At 48.8% G+C, this 24,274-nt stretch overlaps 2 protein-coding genes across 3 annotated transcripts; one reads left to right on the forward strand and one right to left on the reverse strand.

Moving 5' to 3' along the window:
• Positions 1–2,595: 2,595 nt before the first annotated feature.
• On the reverse strand, positions 2,596–23,528 carry LOC142365532 (transitional endoplasmic reticulum ATPase-like). 2 transcript variants are annotated; one of them, XM_075446344.1, is made up of 12 exons: positions 23,380–23,528; positions 22,853–22,955; positions 11,553–11,686; positions 11,152–11,287; positions 9,736–9,848; positions 8,997–9,161; positions 8,764–8,886; positions 7,449–7,661; positions 5,856–6,164; positions 3,971–4,126; positions 3,458–3,612; positions 2,596–3,029 (listed from the first exon to the last, which is right to left on the reverse strand). In XM_075446344.1, exons 1-12 carry the CDS (start codon positions 23,431–23,433, stop codon positions 2,924–2,926), a joined length of 1,767 nt encoding a protein of 588 aa, XP_075302459.1. In that variant the 5' UTR covers positions 23,434–23,528; the 3' UTR covers positions 2,596–2,923. The 2 variants fall into 2 exon arrangements, with proteins under 2 accessions (XP_075302459.1, XP_075302460.1); XM_075446345.1 differs by lacking the exons at positions 22,853–22,955; positions 23,380–23,528 and adding an exon at positions 11,944–12,001.
• LOC142365531 (uncharacterized) lies at positions 12,143–18,388 on the forward strand. The gene is made up of 2 exons (XM_075446343.1): positions 12,143–12,469; positions 15,614–18,388. The coding sequence occupies exon 2, from the start codon at positions 15,885–15,887 to the stop codon at positions 17,661–17,663; it is 1,779 nt and encodes a 592-aa protein (XP_075302458.1). The 5' UTR covers positions 12,143–12,469; positions 15,614–15,884; the 3' UTR covers positions 17,664–18,388.
• Positions 23,529–24,274: the final 746 nt, after the last annotated feature.

Genomic DNA, 24,274 nt, shown 5'->3' on the forward strand with positions numbered 1-24,274 from the left:
GTCCCGGACTGGATTCTGCAGTAGATGGGAACTGGACTCAGGAATGCAGGGATCACAGTCTGGATCAGGATTGCAGGCAGAAGAACGAGCAGGGTCCTCTTCAGAAGGCAGCCATGGACAAAGAGAGTGAGACCCTCGTGATCACCCAGCTTTAACCTGAGTATGACGTGCATGGCATGGAATACCTCGTTGGTCATTATCGGGTCACCTGTCCTGTCCACCCCTCCCTGCAAGTACAACCCCTTCCGACTCCTCCCTTGCGGGACCTAAGAGGTCTATTGGTGACCTTGGCTGCTATAGTAATAAATAGGGGCCTTTTTCTGCATTCCTTTCCTACCATTAGCTCAGTGTAACTATAAACATCAGGTGTTATCAGCTTTGGAGCGGACAGTGTCTGTAAAATATGCAGCCAGCTTTCGAAAAATGCAGTTACTTGGAGGAACTTAGCTGTAAGGAAGATTCACTAAAAGAAAATTGGTTCTGTTTTAACCAAAACCAGAACAGTGACCCCTCCCGGGCTGCCTCCTGCGTGCTAAGTACTGTGCAGCCCCTGGCCACCCTGTCAAGGGAGGTGAGGCTGACTGTCCTGTAGTTCCCTGGGTCCTCCTTCTTGCCCTTTTGGAAGACTGGAGTGACATTGGCCTTTCTCCAGTCCTCGGGCACCTCTCCTGTCCTCCAGGACCTCTCAAAGATGATGGAGAGTGGCTCAGTAATGACATCCGCCAGCTCCCTCAGCACTCATGGGTGCATTCCATCGGGAAATCGAGTGGGTGTATCACATCCCCTACCATGCACCAGCCTCTGGAAAGATCGAACGGTACAATGGGCTGCTAAAAACCACTTTGAGAGCAATGTGGGGTGGGACTTTCAAAACCTGGGATACTCATTTAGCAAAGGCCACCTGGCTGGTTAACACCAGAGGATCCACCAACCCGGCTGGTCCTGCCCAGTCAAAACCTCAGCATCCTGTAGAAGGGGATAAAGTCCCTGTAGTGCACATGCGGAACATGTTAGGGAAGACGGTTTGGGTTAGTTCTGCCTCGGGCAAAGGCAAGCCCATCCGCGGGATTGCTTTTGCTCAAGGACCTGGGTGTACCTGGTGGGTAATGCGGAAGGATGGGGAAGTCCGATGTGTACCTCATGGGGATTTGATTTTGGGTGAGAATAGTCCATAAATAAATTGTATTAAGTTAATTGTTATAATAACCCTGTCACTGTCTGTTATCACTGTTATAATTGTTATATGTTATACCAGTAGTATCACAGTAAGAATCGTCCAGACTAAAGAAGGATGGACTTTTTGATGAAACCTAGCAGAGCACAGCGATGATGGAACTGGACCTGGTTTTGAACAACTGGCACCCAGCAACTTCATCGAGATCAACATCTCCTGCAGACTGTGGGCACGGGCCGCACCAGATACATCAGCCGTGAGCTCCGGATGCAGCAAGTGACCACCCATCACCACACATCCCCTCTCCTGCCACGGAAGACCATTACGACAGATGGAGCCCAAAGTCATGGATTAAATGAACTCAACGGACACCTTAGAGTGATGATCCTTAGACTAAGGGAATGATATCTGGAGACAGGAGAAGTGGTGGTGATCAACTGGACAATGGGGGACCTGGGCATGACGTAGATGGTATGGAATAAGGGGTGGATAATGTCCTGGGTTCAGCCAGGACAGGGTTAATTTTCACCAGAATCCAGGAAGGGGCACAACCAGGCGGGCTGCCCCCACCTGGCCAAACAGAACAGGGTATTCCATACCATGTGCCGTCATGCTGGGTTCCGTTGGGGGGGGAGCTGGGCGGCGGGGAACTCACTCGTGGCTCGGGAGCGCGGGTGCTGGTCCGGTCCGGGAGAACGGCTCTCTGGGTCGTGCGGTTTGTGTTGTGCTTTTCTCCTCATCTGTATCGTTGTTGTTCCTGTTCCCTTTGTTTGCTGTTCTGTTAAACTGCCCTTATCCCGACCCACCAGTTTCTGTCTGTTTCTTTCCATTCTCCTCCGCACCCCGGCGGGGGGAGGGGCGGCCGTGTGGCGCTTTTGTTACCGGCTGCAGCCAAAGCAGAACACAGGGGAAGGGGGAAATCTCTCCACAGAGCCTGATGAACAATACTGCTGCAGCATCAGAAGAGGAAGCTCCCCTCTTCCCTACAGTGGCGTCATGATGCACCACAAACTCCAGAGACAGCCCAAGAGCCCCCTTGTGCCTGCCTTCAGGCAGGGCAGATGAAATGGGGATTGCTGGAGAAGTCCTTTGCTGCAGAGGAGCTGAAGCAGCATGAGAACCAACAGCTCAGAGCCAGAATTGGAAAAGCAAGAAATACCTGCTACCAGGCTCTCTTACTTGGGGCATCCTGCCAAATTAGGGCAGGGGAGAGAGACTGCCAAACCCCTTTCTTCTGTTAACTTGGGCTAAGAGGCATAAGAATGAAGAGCAACCTTGAACATACCAGGGAAGCACGCATTACAGATGGGCTCCACCAGACTGAGGTGCTCCGATAGCATATGAGACAAGGAGTTTACAGAGACAGCACAAGCTACACTGCACCAGTCCCACACAAAGGAATTGCCAGGGCCTGGCTAGAGTTTTGTGGGATTCTTTTTTTTATTATTATTTTTGTGGGATTTTTTTTATACAGGCTAGCATTGTACTCTTTGCTAAAGCTGCTGATTCTGCCACATAAACTAGAACAGAAATTTATCAGAAATTGATTCCCCTCCTTGTTAATTCACTGCCTCCCAACTGAACACCAGTCTGGATTTGTGTTTGCAGAAAACATTCCCTGTGCAAAGTCTGACGTGCAGCTACACTGTTCTGACTGAGGAATGAAGAAGCTGAGAGTCCATTGAACATTGGATTTTTTTCCTGTACAACGTGGCCTGATGTGGAGTTTAGTCCACAGAGGACAGCGAGTTAACCGTAGAGATCATCGTCATTGTCTTCACTGTACACGTTGCCCCCGCTGCCACCTCCTGTGCCTTGGCTCGGACCAGCACCGCCCTGGTTACCTGATGGGAACCTGCATGCAGTAGTGCAGAAGGGGAGAGAAGAGATGCTGTTCAAAACCCTACTCACAGCTCAGCACAATCCCCTCCCTCCACACCAACACTCTGGTGCCAAGTAGGACGGGCAGGAGAAATGGGACGAAGCCTTACAGCAGGTCACACAAAAGGCTTATATGGCTGCTGGATGTCATTCATGTTAAAGGAAAAAAGGGTTGATGGACTTCAGGAGTAATAACAGAGCAGCTACAACCAACCTGCAGCACAGCCTACACCTGCCACATGCCCAGCTGGCTGCTGTATGTTCTGGGGAGAATGGGAAAGCGTGGTGGAAGAGAGTTTTGTTACCCAGAATCCAGCAGAAAACCGCCTCGGTGCTCTGTTCTGGGGCTGGCTGAGCCATGCTGCCCTTCCCCCCCCCCCCCCCCCACTCTCCCACGGTTACCTGAAGCTGCCAAAGCCACGGCTCTGCTGTAGAGTCTGTGCAAACATCTCATATTTCCTGATGTCATTGTCACTGACAGAGCGGCGAGCAAAGCGCATGGCCTCCTCAAAGTGATCCCTGCGTATCTCGGGAACTGGGTCGTCCTCCTCCACTTCCTGCAGTGGGATAGAGGGCCCAGGTGAGCTGCCTCCTGAGTTCAGTGGCCCAACAGCTGCCCACAGCCTCCTTCTAGGCCAGGATGCTCAAATGCCTGCCAAAGTAGGGGCTGGAGAAGGACACCGTGGCAGACAGACTATGAGTCACGGCTGCAGCAGGGGCCTTCTGACAATGAGGCACCCCAGGAGGGCCTCGTCCTCCCACAAGATGAGAACAAAGTGCTCCATCTCCATGCTCTGTGCTGAAAGCCCACTCACTCCCATCCAAGTATTACAGAGGAACGCATCCCACCTCACCCACGGACAGAGGTGGGCTGCCCATCTCATGAGCAGGGAAAGCTCAGAGTGCCACACTCACCATGGCAGAAGGGTTGGTCTGCCTCTCGCGTTCTCGCCTGATCTCACTCTCAATGGACTCACGGATGGCCAGTTTGCAGGCACGCTGGCAAATTTCTGTCAGGTCTGCCCCCGAAAAGCCATTGGTCATCTTAGCTAGGAAATCCAGGTCGACATCCTAGTGAAAAAAAAAACACAAACCAAGAGAGGTCTGTCCTTTACACCTTACACCCTCAGGTGACAAAGAGGTGTCTTCAGATCCCACGGTATCAAGGTACTGTGTGGTGAATAATTGCATGGACCCCAATCTGTGCTCAATCAGAATCCCTTTATTGCTCAAGTGAATACCTTGTATATGAATACAATAGTTACTAGAGCCAATCAGCTTTGGATTCGTGGCTTTGTGAATGCCAGTTCACGGTTGCTGTTTTCCAGGACCTTTTGCAGCTGGATGTGTGAAAACAGCTTATCTCCTGAGAACAGAGAAGGGAGGCACAGGATGCGCTGATCCTTCAGGGTCATGAGACAGCGCTGTTCTGTCTCAAGTTATACTGTTTCCCACAGTACTGCCTTAACTTTGGCCAATTTTGAAAAGATGAGCTGTTAAGGTTCGTGGTTTTGGGAAAAGTTAACCACATACAAAGGCAGGCCACACTCCCCATACACCCAGCAAGACACTGCGAAGCAGCTGTAAATCATAGAATGGTTTGGGTTGGAAAGGATCTTAAACATCATCTAGTTCCAACTCCCCTGCCATGAGCAGGGATCAGGTTGCTCAGAGCTCCATCCAACCTTGCCTTGAACACTTCCAGGGAGGGGGCATCCACAACTCCTCTGGGCAACCTGTTCCAGTGCCTCACCACCCTCACAGTAAAGAATACCTAATCCAAATCTACCCTCTTTCAGTTTAAAACCAATCGTCCTATCACTACACTCTCTGATAAAGAGTCCCTCTCCAGTTTTCCTATAGGCCCCCTTCAGGTACTGGAAGGCTGCTATAAGGCCTCCCCGGAGCCTTCTCTTCTCCAGGCTGAACAGCCCCAACTCTCTCAGCCTGTCCTCATAGGAGAGGTGCTCCAGCCCTCGGATCATCTTCGTGGCCCTCCTCTGGACCTGCTCGAACAGTCTTTCTTATGCTGGGGGCCTCAGAGCTGAACACAGTACTCCAGGGTGGGGTCTCACGAGAGCAGAGTAGAGGGGGAGAATGCCTCTGCACTGATCACCCTCAAGAAGAGGCTGGTTGACTTGTGGATTTAGGATATGATTTGCTCAGGTCTCAGCATTAGGACTCAAATGAAACACTGTCAGACTGGAAATGGAGATGGGGCACAGGCAGACCAAGACAACCAATGTCCTCCTCCTTCCCCTCAGCTGAGGGAGTAGTACCGCAACCTCCTTTGAAGCTTTCCTTCCCAACAGCACCTAAAAAGGTAAGCTTGGCATAAAACAGCTTGAGCTCTCACTTGACATCTGCTTTTCTCTGATTAACTATCAGTTGCATTATTGCCTGCTCTTGCCTATGATAGATTTCAGCAACAATTAACTGCAACGGTTCCTCTTCAATTTCCATTTCCCACCCCTGTTTTCTATATTTATTTTCCTTTCAGAGTACGAGAATCTTTTCCATCTTGCCATAACAGGCTTTCCTGTTCCCACACCGTGGGTAGAACTCCACTATGTGATAAAGACCTGCTGTGCTTACACACCGACACCTAGCTTCATTGATACTTAGCCTCAGAGATCAAGCCTCCCCCTAACTCTTCATTTCCATCCTTCAGGGACTGAAGGTTTCCCAGCTCCGTACTGTGTGGAGCAGTCACCAGCCCTCTGCTCTATCCCCAGCTTGTGAGGAGCACGTGCAGCACACAGCAAACCCAAGTCAGACACAGTCAGGGCGCAAATCCTACCTTGGCAACTGGTGATTTCCTCAGGTTGGCCTTAAGAATAGCAACACGGGACTTCTCGTCGGGCAGGGGGATGTAGATGAGTTGATCCAGGCGGCCAGGGCGCAAGATGGCTGGGTCAATGATGTCTGGCCTGTTAGTGGCACCGATGATGAAAACGTTTTTCTTGGTGGACATGCCATCCATCTCTGTCAGGATCTGGTTGATGACGCGGTCTGCAGCACCACCACCATCTCCGATATTCCCACCTCGAGCCTTTGCAATGGAGTCCAGCTCATCAAAGAAGAGCACACAAGGGGCTGCTTGGCGGGCCTGCAAAAAGCAAATAGGAACAATTACTCCATGTTAATACCACCAGGCAAGGAGCACGCTGATTTCACATTAAGCCTACCCTACAATTAAAGCAGCTCAGAGGAGTACCAGAGCACTGCTGCCGCAAGGAGAGCTTGGAGGAGCTGCTCCGGAACAGTCTCCTGCCACACAAACCCTCAATTAAATTCTGAACAACAAGCTGTATTTCCCCAAAGCTAGGAGCATTGTGAACCAAGCAGAAGGGTGGTAACTCCAATGCCTAGAGGGAAAGCTGTAGCCAATTTGCCTGGACCAGAACTCTCCCTGCAAGATCTGGGGACGTCAATTGGTTATTTAGGCACTCAAGTATCAGTAGGCAAGATATATCAAATGGAAGGGGGAAATCCAATTGCTGTCTTCAGCTACCTAATGGGTAGTTACAGTGAAAAGGGAGCCAGATCCTTCTTCAAAAGGATGAAAGACCACAGGCACAAATGGCTGCAAATAAAATTCCAGTTAGAAATAAGGAAAAAAAATTTCTTCACAAGAGAGCTCAAACACTAGCACAAGGCCCAGAGAGGTCAGGGATTCTCCATCCTTAGCACATGTTCAGAACACAAGGCCCTGATCAACCCGATTGAATTTCCAAGTTATCTCCCTGCTCTGGACAAACAGCTGAACCAGATGGCCTCTGAGGTTCCCTCTCAACCTAAATTTTTCTCTCACACTCCTTCCAACTTTGCTCTTTCAGCACCTTCCCTGACCACAGGAGAGAGGATTCCCAAGATAATCCATGCAGATACCTACTAGGCCAGGAGGTCACACTATCTGTGGGGGAACTGGGCAGTAGGAGTGAGCTCCTTTCTAAGCCATATATATTGCAGGACAAGAACAGAATAGAATATTTCAGTTGGAAGGGCCCTACAATGATCATCTAGTCCAACTGCAGAAGAATAAGAACCTGTAGCATGTTTTGAAAATCTGTAGAAGGTGATGGCTAATGAGGTGTCAAAGTAAGTTTTCAGGGATGTGGAGAATATCTATGCTATCCTAATGCTAGCCTCACTGCTAAGACTGGGGCGTTTATCATCCTGTAAAAACAGATACAAATTGCAGCAGGAGAAAACCATTTAAATAGCTATGTTGCCAAAGAGAATTAATTCCCTAACATCAGGAAAGCAGCGCAAGTGGGGAAAATGCAAAACACACAAACAAGAACCAGGCCAGTAAGACAGGTGCAGTGGAGACAATGTTTTGGGGGTATCTCAGCACAAACATAGCACAAGGAGTAGAAGATACACTTACCTTGTCAAAGATCTCACGCACGTTAGCTTCAGACTCGCCAAACCACATGGTGAGCAATTCTGGCCCCTTGATGGAAATGAAGTTTGCCTGGCATTCATTGGCAATGGCTTTGGCCAGCAGTGTCTTACCACAACCAGGTGGCCCATAGAACAGAACCCCTTTTGATGGTGTCATGCCAAATTTGAGGAACTTGTCTGGGTGCTCCACAGGATACTGAAGAAGAACAAAACAAACAAACAAAAAACTCTCGTGATGAGCCAGAAAAGATCTGTACCTTAGAATCACAGAATGGTTTGGGTTGGAAGGGACCTTCAAAGATCATCTAGTCCAACCTCCCTGCCATGGGCAGGGACATCTTTCACTGGATCAGTTTTGTTTCTGCTCCTACCAGAAACACTACCTGAGATTTCTGGTGGGTTAAACACAAGATTCTGCCTGCTTGGTGCCATTGGAGTTTTTAAATGGGCACTGGTTTGAAAAGCACCACAGCTAAATTGTAAAGCTGCCTTAGTCTATTTCCACCTATGAACTAAGTACCAGTTCAGGTAGTTTTTCCAGCACACTTAACCCCACTTCACTCTGCCCTGCAGAAGCAAAAGGGAACAGCTCATTATCTAACCTATTTGCTCTGTCCTCCAGAGACAGGCAAGATGTCTGATGTGAACATTTATCCTCTGCAACAAGGTCAGAGCTAGACGATGATTTTAACGCCAGAAAATTAGACTGAAAAGTAGATTCTTTTATTCACAGACAGGCTGTTTCTACAGTGCTCACTGAAAGCAGGGACGTATCAAACCCAAACCACCTCAACGCAGGCAGGCACCAGAAGTTTCCACAGACCATTCATGACTTTGTTCCAGCCTCTCCTTTCGTAGAAGGCTTCACAATTACTTCTCACCTGTCCCTATGCTAACATTGATGGAAAGCCCTTCAGAGGCTCTCTGTATGAGAATCTTCATCCACTTTCTAGCATATAAAGCCACCACGTAACAGGATTCTCAGCAGTGGTCCCTCTGCCGGTCTCCACTTAAGAGAAGCAGAACTACTGCTGTTTCTGCATGTAGCAAAACACCCACTCAAGACATCACTGTAGACTCAGCTAAGGAAAGCCTGATGCTGCTTCCCAGCACCTTCCTCTTCCTAAGTTCACTAAGATGGAACAGCATGGTATTTTCAGTCCATTACAAGAAAATACCATAACAACTCTACATTTACCCTGTTCACAGCCCAAACAGTAATGTGAAGAGGTTCTGGATTTTATTATTAATAATTATTTTTCAAGCTGACTAGGCAAAAATCTGTTGGAAACCCTTACCTGTACAAGTTCCTGGAGCTCTCTCTTTACATCTTCTAGACCACCAATATCTTCCCAGGTAACTTGTGGTACCTCCACCACAGTCTCCCGAAGAGCAGAAGGGTTGCTCTGGCTCAGAGCCCACTATTGTTAGAAGAAACAGCATTATATGAATTCTAACACGTTACGTTCACACGCTTCAGATAAGCAATTAGACATTGCACCCAAAAGAAAGAAAGGCTCTCCTGCATTACCCTGAAGTCATCCATGGTCACAGCCAACGAGTTCATCACTTCAGCATCAATGGTTTCATCTTCTAGGTCTATGAGATCCATCTTCTTTCTGATAGCCTGAAGAGCAGCTTCTGAGCAAAGAGCAGCCAAGTCAGCACCAACATGGCCATGGGTCTCGTTTGCCACCTGAAAGCAGAGCACTGACTATGACTCACAGGGATACAAGCAAGCACTCTGCAAGGGCAACGCATGCTCTGGTCACTCACTCAGAGGTGCAACAAAACTCTGGAGGACAGAAACATCAGTGCTCTGCTGCAAATTCAAGACAAGCGCTATCACATATTTAACAGGCAAAGACACTGCTGTTCCACCTCCTACTTGAGATCAAATCTGCAACTGGAATTCAGATGGTGTGCAGAAAGATAACCCTGAGGACTGCAGTTCTTCATTCAGGACAGAGATTACAGTAACCATCCAGTATCACCACAATATTCACCCAGATCTGTGAGTGCTGTTTCAGGCTTGCTTTATTTTTAAAGAGAATGCCACAGCAAACAGACCCAGGAGGACAGTGGCAAGGCACTTCCAGACCGGACTGATACACGTTTGTTTCACTTAACCATGCCATTCTTCACTAGCGAGTGAGGATTTTTGGTCACTGGTAAAGTAGCTAGAAGGAAGCCCGGAAATCACACATTCACCCAGTTTCACACTGTGCTAAATGAACAGAGACAAGCTTTCCTAATAGCACGCTACTCACCTGTTCCAGATCCACATCATCAGCTAGTTTCATATTTTTCGTGTGGATCTGCAGGATCTCCAGACGCCCGGTGGCATCTGGGATACCGATATCTACTTCTCTGTCAAAACGACCTGGGGAGTACAAAACATATGCTGAGCTGCTGATTCTGCGAACTAAGAGCTGCAGTTGCTGCCTTTCTCTGACAGAGGAATCAGAATGCTTTGGGTTGGAAGGGACCTTTAAAGGTCATCTAGTCCAACCCCCCTGCAGTGAGCAGGGACATCTTCAACTAGACCAGGTTGCTCAGAGCACTGTCCAACCTGACCTTGAATGTTTCCAGGGATGGGGCATGTACCACCTCTCTGGGCAACCTGTTCCAGGGTCTCACCACCCTCATGGTAAAAAATTTCTTCCTTATGTCTAGTCCAAATCTAACCTCTCTTAGTTTAAAGCCATTGCTCCTTGTCCTATCAGGAACATGATGGCGAGCCACAAACACATACAATTTCAGAAATTGCCAGAGCTTTGAGTTTCTCTGCAGCATCTGTCAGCACAGTAGCAGTCAGATCAAAGAAGGAGCAAAGGCTTTAGCCATTTAGGGAAAGTGAGACTACTGTATTAACTAGAGTTTAAGATTATATAAACACAGAGGATTTCTGTTTTTTCTGAGCGTCATTTATAGGAAAATATACTTTCCCTAACCAACACACCATGAGACATTTTTGTTTATTCCTACCTTTGTGTCCTCAGCACAGGAGTCCACAAATACTGAGATTTAATTTTTCAGAACTTTCATAGCAGTATCCAAGTGGTGAAAAACATGAACTGCCCCAATATCTGGGGAGGCAGGAAACCTACGCATTACTGCAATATTAACTAAGGTACATACACCTATCATTTTCCTCTAGCCATAGCTGTGCATTCAAATGCCTTATTACACATTTAAGAGGCCATTTTTTTCCTGCAAACTTAACTGGTTTGCTATTATAGACTTTATCAATTGGTCATACAACAGACATTCATTCACACTGCAAAGTTTCAAAAATCTGAATCTCAGAAACTACCAGACTTCTCATCAATAGAAGTAGGAGAAATTGGACAATTCAGAGCCTTCTGCAACCTGAGGTATGAACAACCCCTCAAGCGTTTAGTCCTGAAATAGCCTCACCTAATTGATGAAGTGAAAAAGCATGCTACCCTCTAAGTATTTCATTATTTCTACAAGTTCTAACCTAATAAAGCACAGAAAATGATACCAAAGGCTGGAAGCCTAGAAATTAATTTCAAACAAGTAGCTGGAGACAAGTCAATAGTTGATGTAACACACAGAAGATGTTTAATACTAATTTCTGCTCAATCTTTCCAAGGCCCCTGAAGGCCCATAACAAAGTATCTGATAAACACACACACAAAAAAGATGGCAATCGCGGTTACCAAATCGCCTGAGTGCCGGGTCAATGCTGTTAGGTCTGTTGGTAGCTGCCATAACGATCACATGTGCTCTCTGTTTCAGTCCATCCATAAGAGTCAACAGCTGAGACACTATGCGACGTTCCACCTCTCCATGTGTCTATGGAGAGAGAAAGTAATGATTAGACCTAAAGCTCGAAAACACAGCACAGGAGCTAGTACTGCACCAGAGCAGACAGATACAACAGACACAAGCTGTTAAACACTGTGAGCTGTATCGGGTTCTTCTGATATCCAATTTCTGACATCCAACTGAATTCAAGCGTTACGTTAAATACTGCTTTACCTTGTAGTCAAATGCAGAAATTCACACCAGTTGCTACCAAAAAAGATGTACTCCTTGACCTTCTACAGGCTTTCTTTACCTTCTCTCTCTTGGGAGCAATGGCATCCAGTTCATCAATAAAGATGATGGCAGGAGCATTCTTCTCTGCTTCTTCAAAAGCTTTCCTCAGGTTGCTCTCAGACTCACCAGCCAGCTTGCTCATGATCTCAGGACCTGAAAAAATAATGGGACTATGGCACCCAGAAGAGAGGCAGCTAGCCCCAGCTGAATTGTTTTAGTACAACGTTCACATGGGAGTATCTATATTTCAAGCCAAAGCAAATACTATTAACCAAGTTCACTAAATTTGCAGCTGAACAGGCAAGAACAGCAGGCAGAATTACTTTCTATCATTATTCTGGTGTTTTCAGTTTACTCTAACAGAATGCAGCACTAGTCAATGAGATACCTTTAGCTGCCTCTTTCCTTACCCTATTTCATACTTGGTGAGCTTCTCTGTAATGTGCCACTGTGGGAAACCATATAATCTGAGACAGAACAGCGCTGTCTCATGACCCTGAAAGATCAGCGCATCCTGCGCCTCCCTTCTCTGTTCTCAGGAGATAAGCTGTTTTCACACATGCAGCTGCAAAAGATCCCGGAAAACAGCAACTGTGAACTGGCATTCGCAAAGCCACGAATCCAAAGCTGATTGGCTCTAGTAACTATTGCATTAGTATATAAGGTATATAATAAATAAATAAATAAAATGATTCTGATCGAGCACAAGATTGGGGTCCGTGAAGTCATTCACCACAGATGGCGCCCGAACGTGGGTTTTCAAACATGAAGATATTCAGACATAAAGATATTTGGGTATAAAGATATTTGGACATGAAGATATTCAGACTTGGAGATCATTACCGGTGGTGAACCGCAGCTGGGACCAAGAGGAGAGACATACGCACGCGTGTGCACACACAAGAGGAGACATCACCCTTCGCTGGAACGATTGAGGTGAGCCGCTGTGGATTTATATGATGGGACAGTCAGCTACAAAGGAGCAAAAGCTCCATCAAGAGATTTTATCAGTTACAAAGTTGGTTAAATTGTTAGTTTGGATAAGAGACTATTGCTCGTGGTACCCTTCCGCAGGTTCGTATGATAGCTCGGTGTGGGCAAAGGTGGGGGAGGAATTGCAGACAAAAAAGGACTTGCGGCTTGAAGTCCCTGACGAAATCATTATTACTTGGAAAACGGTGTATACAGCTTTAAATGCTCTAAAACCTGCAGAAACTATCTTACAAGTGTCGGCTGCCCCTCCTCCGTTCTTCCTAATATCTAATGTAAATCTGCCCTCTTTTAGTTTACAGCCATTCCCCCTTGTCCTATCACTACACACCCTTGTGAAAAGCCCCTCTCCATCCTTCCTGTAGGCCCCCTTCAGGCACTGGAACGCTGCTATAAGGTCACCCCGGAGCCTTCTCTTCTCCAGGCTGAACAGCCCCAACTCTCTCAGCCTGTCCTCATAGGAGAGGTGCTCCAGCCCTCTGATCATCTTTGTGGCCCTCCTCTGGACCCGCTCCATCACATCCATGTCCTTCTTCTGCTGGGGGCTCCAGAGCTGGACGCAGCACTCCAGGTGGGGTCTCACGAGAGCGGAGTAAAGGGGCAGAATCACCTCCCTTGACCTGCTGGCCACGCTTCTCTTGATGCAGCCCAGGATAGGGTTGGCTTTCTGGGCTGCAAGTGCACATCGTCAGCTCATTTTGAGCTTCTCCTTTTAAGGAGGGTAATTGTCATAGGTGATTCCCTTCTGAGGGGAACAGAGGGCCAAATATGCCGACCGGACCCATCCCACAGGGAAGTCTGCTGCCTCCCTGGGGCCCGGGTTAGGGATGTTGCGAAGAAACTCCCTGGCCTGGTGCAGCCCTCTGATTATTACCCCCTCTTGGTAATGCAGGTTGGCGGGGATGAGATCGCGGAGAGAAGTCCCAAGGCCATCAAAAGGGACTTCAGGGCACTGGGGTGACTGGTTGAGGGATCAGGGGCGCAGGTGGTGTTTTCCTCCATCCCTTCAGTGGCAGGGAACAGCACTGAAAGGGGCAGGAAAACTCACCTGGTTAACAGGTGGCTCAGGGACTGGTGCCATTGGTCAAATTTTGGCTTCTTTGATCATGGGGAGGTGTACACAGCACCGGGCCTGCTGGCGACAGAGGGAGTCCAGCTGTCTCAAAGGGGAAAAAGAATTCTTGGCCACGAGCTGGCGGGGCTCATGGAGAGGGCTTTAAACTAGGTTCGAAGGGGGAAGGGGACATCGCCCACCTCACTAGGGATGAGCCTAGGCTTGGCGTGCCAGGGTCAGGGGTGAGATTGACAGCCTAGCTCAAGTGTGTCTATACCAACGCACGTAGCATGGGCAATAAACAGGAGGAGCTGGAAGCCATTATACAGCAGGACGGCTACGACTTGGTCGCCATCACAGAAACGTGGTGGGACAACTCGCATGACTGGCATGCTGTCATGGATAGCTGCAAACTCTTTAGGAAAGACAGACCAACAGGGAGAGGTGGTGGAGTTGCTCTATATGTGAGGGAGCAACTGGAATGCCTTGAGCTTGGCCTGGGGGCAAATGAGGAAGGAGCTGAGAGCTTGGGGGTTAGAATTAAGGGACAGGCTCACACGGGTGACATTACGGTGGGTGTGTACTACAGGCCACCTGACCAGGAGGAGGAAATTGATGAGGCCTTCTACAGGCAGCTGCAAGCAGCCTCACAATCACAGGCCCTGGTTCTCATGGGGGACTTCAACCACCCTGACATCAGCTGGGAAGACCACACAGCTAGGCAGGCGCAATCCAGGAGGTTCCTACAGAGCATCGAAGATAACTTTCTGATGCAAGTGGTGGAGGAACCAACAAGGAAAGGCGCGCTGCTGGACCTTGTGTTAACAAACAAGGAGGGACTGGTGGAGGATGTGAAGGTCGGAGGTAGACTCGGCTGCAGTGACCATGAAATGGTCGAGTTCAGGATCCTGCGTGGAGGAAGCAGGGCGATAAGCAGGATCAAAACCTGGGATGTCAGGAGGGCTAACTTTGGCCTCTTCAAGGAGCTACTGGGAGGAATCCCGTGGGCCAGGGCTCTCGAAGGCAGGGGGGTCCAAGAGTGCTGGTCGCTCTTTAAACGTCACTTCCTCCATGCTCAGGAGCGGTGCATCCCCCTGAGAAAGAAATCGAGCAAAGGAGGCAGGAGACGTGCATGGTTGAACAAGGAGCTTCTAGCGGAGATCAGGTGGAAGAGAAAGGTCCATGGAATGTGGAAAGAGGGGCAGGCCACTTGGGAAGAGTACAGGAATGTGGTCAGAGCGTGCAGGGATGCCACGAGGAAGGCCAAAGCCCACCTGGAATTGAAGCTGGCAAGGGATGTCAAGGACAACAAGAAGGGCTTCTTCAACTACATCAGCAGCAAAAGGAAGGCTAGGGACAATGTGGGGCCGCTGCTGAATGAGGCGGGTGTCCTGGTGACGGAGGATGCGGAGAAGGCAGAACTACTGAATGCCTTCTTTGCTTCAGTCTTCAGTGCCAAGACTGGCCCTCAGAAATCCCAGGCCCTGGAGGTAAGAGAAGAAGCCTACAGAGAGGACGACTTTCCCTTGGTCGAGGAGGACTGTGTGAGGGATCGCTTAAGCGATCTGGACATCCACAAATCCATGGGCCCCGATGGAATGCACCCAGGAGTGCTGAGGGAGCTGGCGGATGTCATTACTGAGCCACTCTCCATCATCTTTGAGAGGTCCTGGAGGACAGGAGAGGTGCCCGAGGACTGGAGAAAGGCCAATGTTGTGGGGGGATGGCAAGGCTCGACCGAATTGCTTGTTGTAGAAAATCCATTTTAAGCTTAGCACACGGTGTCCTTGACAGAACAAGGAATTTAACAAATCAACTCTGCGGTTAGCAAGAATGTGAAAAACAGGTTGCAGCTGGAGAAGAATGAGGGAGTATGGGCGGAGTTGACATTTAGCTGGCTAGCCAATAATGAGCTCTAACTTTGCAATATGTAGTAGCTAATTAATCACTCTATAAATTGTGTAACCAAACTGTAATAAACGAAGCTTGCTTATCACTCACATTGAGTTGGCTGCATTCTTCCGCCGTCTCTCCAGGACAGCAACCCTCGGGGTAGAACTTCGCCCCGACACTTGGCGCCCGAACAGGGACCTGGAGCAGCGGCAAGGAGCGGGGCACTGGGAGCAGCGACCAGGGGGCAGAAGCGACCGAACACTGCGCTGTGGTGTGTCGACTTAGGAGCCTGACTACGCGATCTTGCGTACGCTCGCCACCGCAAGGGCTACAGGTTAAGGGCTGCAAGGATATCGCTTCGGCAGGTATATGTTTTTAATTTTTATTAAAGGATAGAGGATTATTGATAAAGGTATGGATAAGGAAGTAGCCCTAGAGTTGTTACAGCGCTTTTTAGAAAAGCGGGGAGTAGAGCTTGGTTGTATTAAACAGCTAGCGGGACTAGTGGCAACCGGTAAGCTCAAGGGGTTTTTTAAGACTCCAGATTCGTTATTTGAGGAGAAGGAGTGGAGGGATTTTGGAGACGTGTTATGGGATATGGTGATTGATGATGACAAGATAGGTAAAAAGTTAATGAAGCCGTGGCGGGAGGTTATCAATTGCATTAAGAGGTATAAAGTTGAGAAAAACCTTGCGGCCGTTGTTACTCAGAAGTTGGAAAAGGTAGAGCCGTCAGCCCCCCCGCCGGAGGCGGGATGTTCCTTGTTTTCTAGTGGAACCACGGCACCCCCTGGAGACAATGCCTTGTTATTTAGCACGAGTAAGGTCCCGGAGCCTCCGTGCTGGGAAAAAGTGAAGGTGACGATGGAGGGGTCTAGTAACAATCAAGAGGCTGAGGAAGAAAAGGAGTTAGGGATAGGGCGGAAGGTGGAGCAGCAAGGGATGGAGCAAGGAAAGGGGGAGCAAGGGAATAAAGAAACGGGAAAGGATAGTGGGACCTGTAGGAGACCGATGGGTATTAATTGGAGGAAGGTGGCAGACGAAGCGTCTGAGGCAGGGGAATTTCTCCCCTTGGCCTTTCCGGTAGCGTTTGAAGAAGATGCGCATGGGGATTATCATGGTAATCATGTTCCGTTAGGCTGGAAATTGTTGTCACAGTTACGGAACACGGTGAATGAGTCAGGTTTGCACGGCGAGCCATCTAAGCAGATGTTGAATTATATATGGGGAGGTGCTGTGCTTTGTCCTGAGGATATTAAGGTTATTATGCGAATGATTATGACTCAGTCGCAGTTATTGTTGTGGCAGGCCCATTGGCAGCGATATTGTGAAGCGTCCGCTCAAACGCCGCGGGAGCAGGGCGATCCGCTGCGAGGCGTAACAGTAGAACAACTGATGGGGGCAGGTCCTTTTGTCACTATCAGGGCACAACTGCAGATGGGGCCGCAGCGGTGCTTGGAGGCTATGCGTACGGCTAGAGCTGCTCTTGAACACGTTAAAACTGCACAGCCCTCGCCGTCCTATATGGGCATTAAGCAAGGAAGGGAGGAAACTTTTGCTCGCTTTATTGATCGCCTCACTAGTGCCATAGAACAGTCAGATGTACCGGAGTGGATGAGGGCAGCTTTGTTGAGGCAGTGTGTTATTCAGAATTCGAATACTCAGACTAGAAACATCATAAGTTCTTTACCCGCTGATGCCACAGTAGAACTAATGTTGGATAGAATGAGTAGGGTACCGGTAGGACCACAAGCTATGTTGGTCGAGGCTATGAAACAGTTAGGAAGCGATATCCTTCAAGCCCAACAACAGGCCTTCACAGCCCAACAGCAAATCCAACAGCAAGTGTTCGCCGCTCTGCAACCCCTTCGAGTTAATGCTGCGGAGGCACGACCGAAGCCGCCACGAAACTTTAAGTGTTACCGATGTGGGCGAGAAGGACATATGAGACGTAATTGTCAAGCCACCAGGGTGTGGTGTGAGAACTGCCGTACGAACAATCACAATACTGAGATATGTCTCAAGTCAGGAAACGGACGGATGAGCGCGTCGAGCCGTCGCGCCCCGACACAAGTAGCAGCTCCAGCAGTGCAGCAAGTGACTGCCAACTTACAAACGCCCACAGCGACATCAGCAGCCAGTTACAACCAGCTACAGCCGGCAGCCTCGGAATGGATGTGGCAACGGCAGTAGCTGTCACCCTATTGGATCAAAGACCCCAACGAGTACCAAGCAATGTAAAGGGACCAGTGATTATTAATAAACAAGCATGTGAAACGTTATTACTCGGCCGCTCGTCAACAAGCCTAAAAGGTTTGACGGTCATCCCAAGACTCATTGACGCCGATTTTACCGGGACTATTAGTATCATTGTCCAGACATCGTTTCCGCCAATACATATTCCAACAGGCAGCAAAATTGCCCAATTGGTACCGCTGCCGCACCTGACCGCGGGTATTTCCCCGGAAATCACCACTCCCCGGGAGGACCGAGGATTTGGCTCAACGGGAGCAGGAGTATTTCTGACCATGTCTATGAACCGTCGACCGACTACGATGGCTACGCTACAGGCCCGGGGTCAACAGATCCACCTCTCGCTGCTGTTGGATACAGGTGCTGACTTAACTATTGTAGAAGAAGGGGTCTGGCCTAAAACATGGCCTACGAAACCAATGGAGCGAGGAGTTGAAGGAGTGGGAGGATACACTCCGGTACAACGGAGCGTGGACCGTATTTTGATAATCATAGACAACAGACATGCGACCGTGCCAGTCACTGTCATGCCCCTCCCGACTGGAGTGAATGGTCTAATTGGAAGAGATGTTCTTGACCAATTGGGGGTGGTGCTAACCACCGAGAAGGTTTTTCAGTAACGGTCACTGCAACCTGGGCTTTCCCGATCCCATTGCAGTGGATAACGAACGAACCAGTGTGGGTCGAGCAGTGGCCGTTAAAGCAGGAAAGCCTCGCCGCCGCTCATCAAATAGTGCAAGAACTAGACCAAAAGCATCTGCGTTTATCGACAAGCCCTTGGAATACCCCAATTTTTGTGATCAAGAAAAAATCTGGGAAATTTAGGCTAGTACATGACTTAAGGGCAGTTAACACTCAAATGCAATCGATGGGAGCGCTGCAGCCAGGACTACCTAACCCCGCTATGTTACCAGAGCATTGGAGACTGTTGATAGTGGACTTAAAAGATTGCTTTTTTACTATTGCATTACACGAGCAAGATATGCAACGCTTCGCGTTTACTTTGCCCTCTGTTAACAAAGAGGCGCCAGCACAGCGTTTTGAATGGACAGTATTACCACAAGGAATGAAAAATAGTCCCACGCTGTGCCAGTTGTATGTGGACAATGCACTACAACCCTTAAGGAAATTATGGCCACACACGTTAGTTTACCATTATATGGATGACATCCTACTTGCGCAAGAATCGGAGTTCAGTCCAGAACAAGTTCGGATATTACATACAAAGCTGAGAGAGAATGGTTTAGTAATAGCCGTGGAAAAAATTCAAACGAAAGCGCCATGGTTATACCTAGGCTGGAAGATTTCTGACTCTCAGATCCACCCACAAAAACTGCAACTCAACACGTCAATCAAGACACTGCATGACGCCCAAAGGCTGATGGGAGACATCCAATGGATCCGTCCTGTCGTCGGAATATCCAACGCACAGCTGGACAGCCTTCGACCGTTACTACGTGGGACAGACCCAACCACACCGGTGCAACTTACGTCGGAACAGCAGCGTATCCTCTCTCAAATTGCTGACCAGATTGCCTCACGTTTCGTTCACCGTCGTGACCCCGACCTCCCTATTGACCTTTGTGTATTTTTAACAAATTCTCATCTATTAGGAGCCCTGTCGCAATTTAAAAAGAAAAAGGGGGAAGTGTGGGGGGATGGCAAGGCTCGACCGAATTGCTTGTTGTAGAAAATCCATTTTAAGCTTAGCACACGGTGTCCTTGACAGAACAAGGAATTTAACAAATCAACTCTGCGGTTAGCAAGAATGTGAAAAACAGGTTGCAGCTGGAGAAGAATGAGGGAGTATGGGCGGAGTTGACATTTAGCTGGCTAGCCAATAATGAGCTCTAACTTTGCAATATGTAGTAGCTAATTAATCACTCTATAAATTGTGTAACCAAACTGTAATAAACGAAGCTTGCTTATCACTCACATTGAGTTGGCTGCATTCTTCCGCTGTCTCTCCAGGACAGCAACCCTCGGGGTAGAACTTCGCCCCGACACAATGTCACTCCAGTCTTCCAAAAGGGCAAGAAGGAGGACCCAGGGAACAACAGGCCGGTCAGCCTCACCTCCATCCCGGGAAAGGTGATGAAGCAGCTTATCCTGGAGGCCATCATCAAGCAAGTGGAGGAAAAGAAGGTTATCAGGAGTAGTCAGCATGGATTCACCAAGGGGAAATCATGCCTGACAAATCTAATAGCTTTCTACAATGACATAACTGGCTGGGTACACGAAGGGAGAGCCGTGGATGTTGTCTACCTAGACTTCAGCAAGGCTTTCGACACAGTCTCCCATAATATCCTCCTAGGGAAGCTCAGGAAGTATGGGCTGGATGAGTGGTCGGTGGGGTGGATTGAGAACTGGCTGAATGGCAGAACTCAGAGGGTTGTCATCAGCGGCGCAGAGTCTAGTTGGAGGCTGGTAACGAGTGGTGTCCCTCAGGGATCAGTACTGGGCCCAGCCTTGTTTAACTTCTTCATCAACGACCTGGATGAAGAGTTAGAATGTACCCTCAGCAAGTTTGCTGATGACACCAAACTGGGAGGAGTGGTAGATACACCAGAAGGCTGTGCTGCCATTCAGCGTGACCTGGATAGACTGGAAAGTTGGGCAGAGAGGAACCTGATGAGGTTCAACAAAGGCAAATGCGGGGTCCTGCACCTGGGGAGGAACAACCCCATGCATCAGTACAGGCTTGGGGTGGACCTGCTGGAGAGCAGCTCTGCGGAGAGGGACCTGGGCGTCCTGGTGGACGACAGGTTAACCATGAGCCAGCAGTGTGCCCTGGCTGCCAAGAAAGCCAATGGGATCCTGGGGTGCATCAAGAAGAGTGTGGCCAGCAGGACGAGGGAGGTTCTCCTTCCCCTCTACACTGCCCTAGTGAGGCCTCATCTAGAGTACTGTGTCCAGTTCTGGGCTCCCCAGTTCAAGAAAGATGAAGAGCTACTGGAGAGAGTCCAGTGGAGGGCTACAAGGATGGTGAGGGGACTGGAACATCTCTCCTACGAGGAGAGGCTGAGGGAGCTGGGCTTGTTCAGCCTGAAGAAGAGAAGGCTGCGAGGGGACCTAATATATACTTATAAATATCTGAAGGGTGGGTGTCAGGAGGATGGGGCCAAGCTCTTTTCAGTGGTGCCCAGCGACAGGACAAGGGGCAATGGGCACAAATTGAAGCACAGGAAGTTCCGTCTGAACATGAGGAAGAACTTCTTCCCTCTGAGGGTGACGGAGCACTGGCACAGGCTGCCCAGGGAGGTTGTGGAGTCTCCTTCTCTGGAGATATTCAAGACCCGCCTGGACATGGTCCTGTGCAGCCTGCTGTAGATGACCCTGCTTCGGCAGGAGGGTTGGACTAGATGACCCACAGAGGTCCCTTCCAACCCCTACCATTCATTGTGATTCTGTGTGATTCTCATCCACCAGTATCCCCAAGTCCTTCTCCTCAGGGCTGCTCTCAAGCCACTCTCTGCCCAGCCTGTACTTGTGCTTGGGATTGCCCCAACCCATGTGCGGGACCTTGCACTTGGCCTTGTTGAACTTCATGCAGCTCACGAAGGCCCACCTCTCCAGCCTGTCAAGGTCCCTCTGAATGGCATCCCTTCCCTCCAGCGTGTCAACCACACCACACAGCTTGGAGTCGTCGGCGAACTTGCTGAGGGTGCTCTCAGTCCCACTGTCCATGTTGCCGACAAAGATACTGAACAGCACCAGCCCCAGTACCGACCCCTGAGGCACACCACTCGTCACTGGTCTCCACCTGGACATCGAGCCATTGACTGCAACTCTTTGAGTGCATCCATCGAGCCAGTTCCTTATCCAACAAGCGATCCATCTGTCAAATCCATGTCCTTCCAATTTAGATACAAGGACATCAAGCAGGACAGTGTCGAATGCCTTGCACAAGTCCAGGGAGACGATGTCAGTTGCCCGCCCTTTGTCCACCAATGCTGTAACCCCATCATAGAAGGCTACCAAGTTGGTCAGGCATGATTTGCCCTTGGTGAAGCCATGTTGGCTGTCCCCAATCACCTCCTTGTTATCCATGTACCTTAGCATGGTTTCGAGGAGGATCTGCTCCATCATCTTGCCAGGCACAGAGGTGAGGCTGATTGGCATGTAGTTCCCCGGGTCTTCCTTTTTTCCCTTTTTAAAAATAGGGGTGATGTTGCCCCTTCTCCAGTCGGTGGGGACCTCCCCAGACCGCCACGACCTCTCAAATATGATGGAGAGTGGTTTGGCAACTTCGTCCGCCAGTTCCCTCAGGACCCGCAGATGCATCTCATCAGGCCCCATGGACTTGTGCACCTTCGGGTTCCTTAGGCAGTCTCGAGCCTGGTCTTCTCATTCATTTGATACCTTGAGATACAAAGCAAGTCACTTTCCTAGCACTGCTCACTGCTATGCTGTGCTATACGCTCCTTTGCTTTCACCTTCATGGGTCTAAGTGATTGAAATCAGAAAAGAAAAGCAACACTCCTTAAGTACAAATGTTCAGTTATTCCAGCATTGACTGTAAAATGTGACAGAAAAACTGAGGAAATTTCAAAATCTGGTCCTTACTGGACATAAACTAGTATCCATTTCAACTGCTACAGGTGAAGAGTCATCAATAGGAGGTTCTGTCACTTGTAGCTAAGTCCCAAGGTACTCATTATAGCTTTCAGGACAGTTTCTCCCAATTAATGTTATGTGAAACACAACAGGTCTTGTGCTTTACTTGAGGGGAAAAAAGAAATCTACAGCAGACCACCTTCTTTTCTGAATGGAACATGCTGGCAGCAACAGAAACAAGTGTCCTGCACCCGTATACATAGAATAATCTCACCACTTCACTCCCAGCTCTGCCCTCGCCAACATAAATGAACACTCAGCCAGACAGACTCCAAGTCCCTGTATCACAAAGCTGTCCTTCCAACCAGCCTGCTACAAAACAATCAAGCTTAAGGGACGTGCCACTACAGACGCTTCCACACAAATGGCCTCTAAGTGCACACTTCAAAGAGGTAAGGAAGGATGTCAGGGAGACAACACGGCTCTATAAGCCCTATTAATACCATTCATTACCATGAGATGGATGAATGAGCACACAGCAGATCTGGGGCCAAAGCAGCCACAAAACTTACCATTTATCAGGAAGAAGAAAGCCCCTGTTTCATTGGCCACCGCTCGGGCAATCAGTGTTTTACCAGTGCCAGGAGGACCATACAGCAGGATCCCACGTGGAGGCTGAGGACAAAGGTAAGGGACTTAGGTAGTGAGCTAGTATCTGAGTGCCTAAGTAGCTTCACAGTGAAGCTGTAAGCATTTGATAAAGCCAGTCCAAAATTGTGATGCAAACTCATGCAACAGCTGCCATCCCAGCATTGCTATCGCACCCTTACTATTTTGCACGACACAAACAAAATCCTTGCCAGTAACTGACAGTGCTGATTCAAAGCATCCCTCTGCTTTGCAAGTTGACAGTGCTTTAATCTGTGTCCAAAACATGTAAGGAAATACTTTCCTAACACCAGCATTAAAAAACCCCAAAAAACCAAAAAAACCAAAACCAAATTACTTATTCCCCTCCCAATACCTCATAAACCTCTGAGACCAAGAGTCATCTGCAAGGGCAAGCCCACTCACCCACCTGGTGCACACAAGGACTTACCTTCACCCCTATGGCCTTGAAGAGTGCAGGGTGTCGGAGGGGAAGTTCCACCATCTCTTTGATTTGAGCCAGCTGCTTCCGGCAGCCACCAATGTCATCATAGCCCACTTCATTCAGTGACTCTTCTTCATCCTACCCAGAAGGAAATACATTAAACATTGGAGTGAAAACAATAGTTCAACAATCCCTCCCAGTCTACAGAACCCAGGAATCCAGGTTTTTGCTCGATGCCATTTCTTTGCTGTTTTGAGATTCTCACTTTCAAGTCTTCCTGGTATCTTCTACATTTGTTTCTTAGTTCTCTCTTCCCAGACATGCAAAGGGAAATGCCTGCACATACCTAGACTTCACTGAAGCCCACCCTCTTGAATGACAGTCTCTGCTGCCAGGACCCTTACAGACTCCAGTGCAAAACAAGTTGCATGACCCTCTGATGTGGCTAACAAAGATAATAACAGACAATGAAGCCCAGTATAAAATATACTTATTCTTTAAACTGTGAGTGATATTTCTAACTACTTGACATACCCTAGCTACCATACAGTTCTCCGACACAGTGTTTTCTTTTGGCATTGACTCAAATTAACAGAGAATGTTAAGATCCAGATGTGCAGATAAGACCAACTGTAACCAACTCTTTCAGTATAGCTCTACAGCATCCATTCATTTGGCTGTCCAAATCTCCACTGGCCTTAGCTATCTGTAACATTAGGCCACACTAAAATAATAAAATAACACAGCCTGGAATCTCAGAGGGGCTCAGTCCAAGCCCCACAAACAGGAATTACTACTTCAAGCAGGTTGCTCAGGGTCTGGCCCTATCAAGCGCTGAAGGTCTCCAGGTCTGGAGATTCCTGCCCTCTCCAGGCCTTGCTCCAGGGTTTGGGGAAACCTT

This window comes from Opisthocomus hoazin, chromosome W (assembly GCF_030867145.1).
Source record: "Opisthocomus hoazin isolate bOpiHoa1 chromosome W, bOpiHoa1.hap1, whole genome shotgun sequence".
NCBI classification, from domain to species: Eukaryota; Metazoa; Chordata; class Aves; order Opisthocomiformes; family Opisthocomidae; genus Opisthocomus; species Opisthocomus hoazin.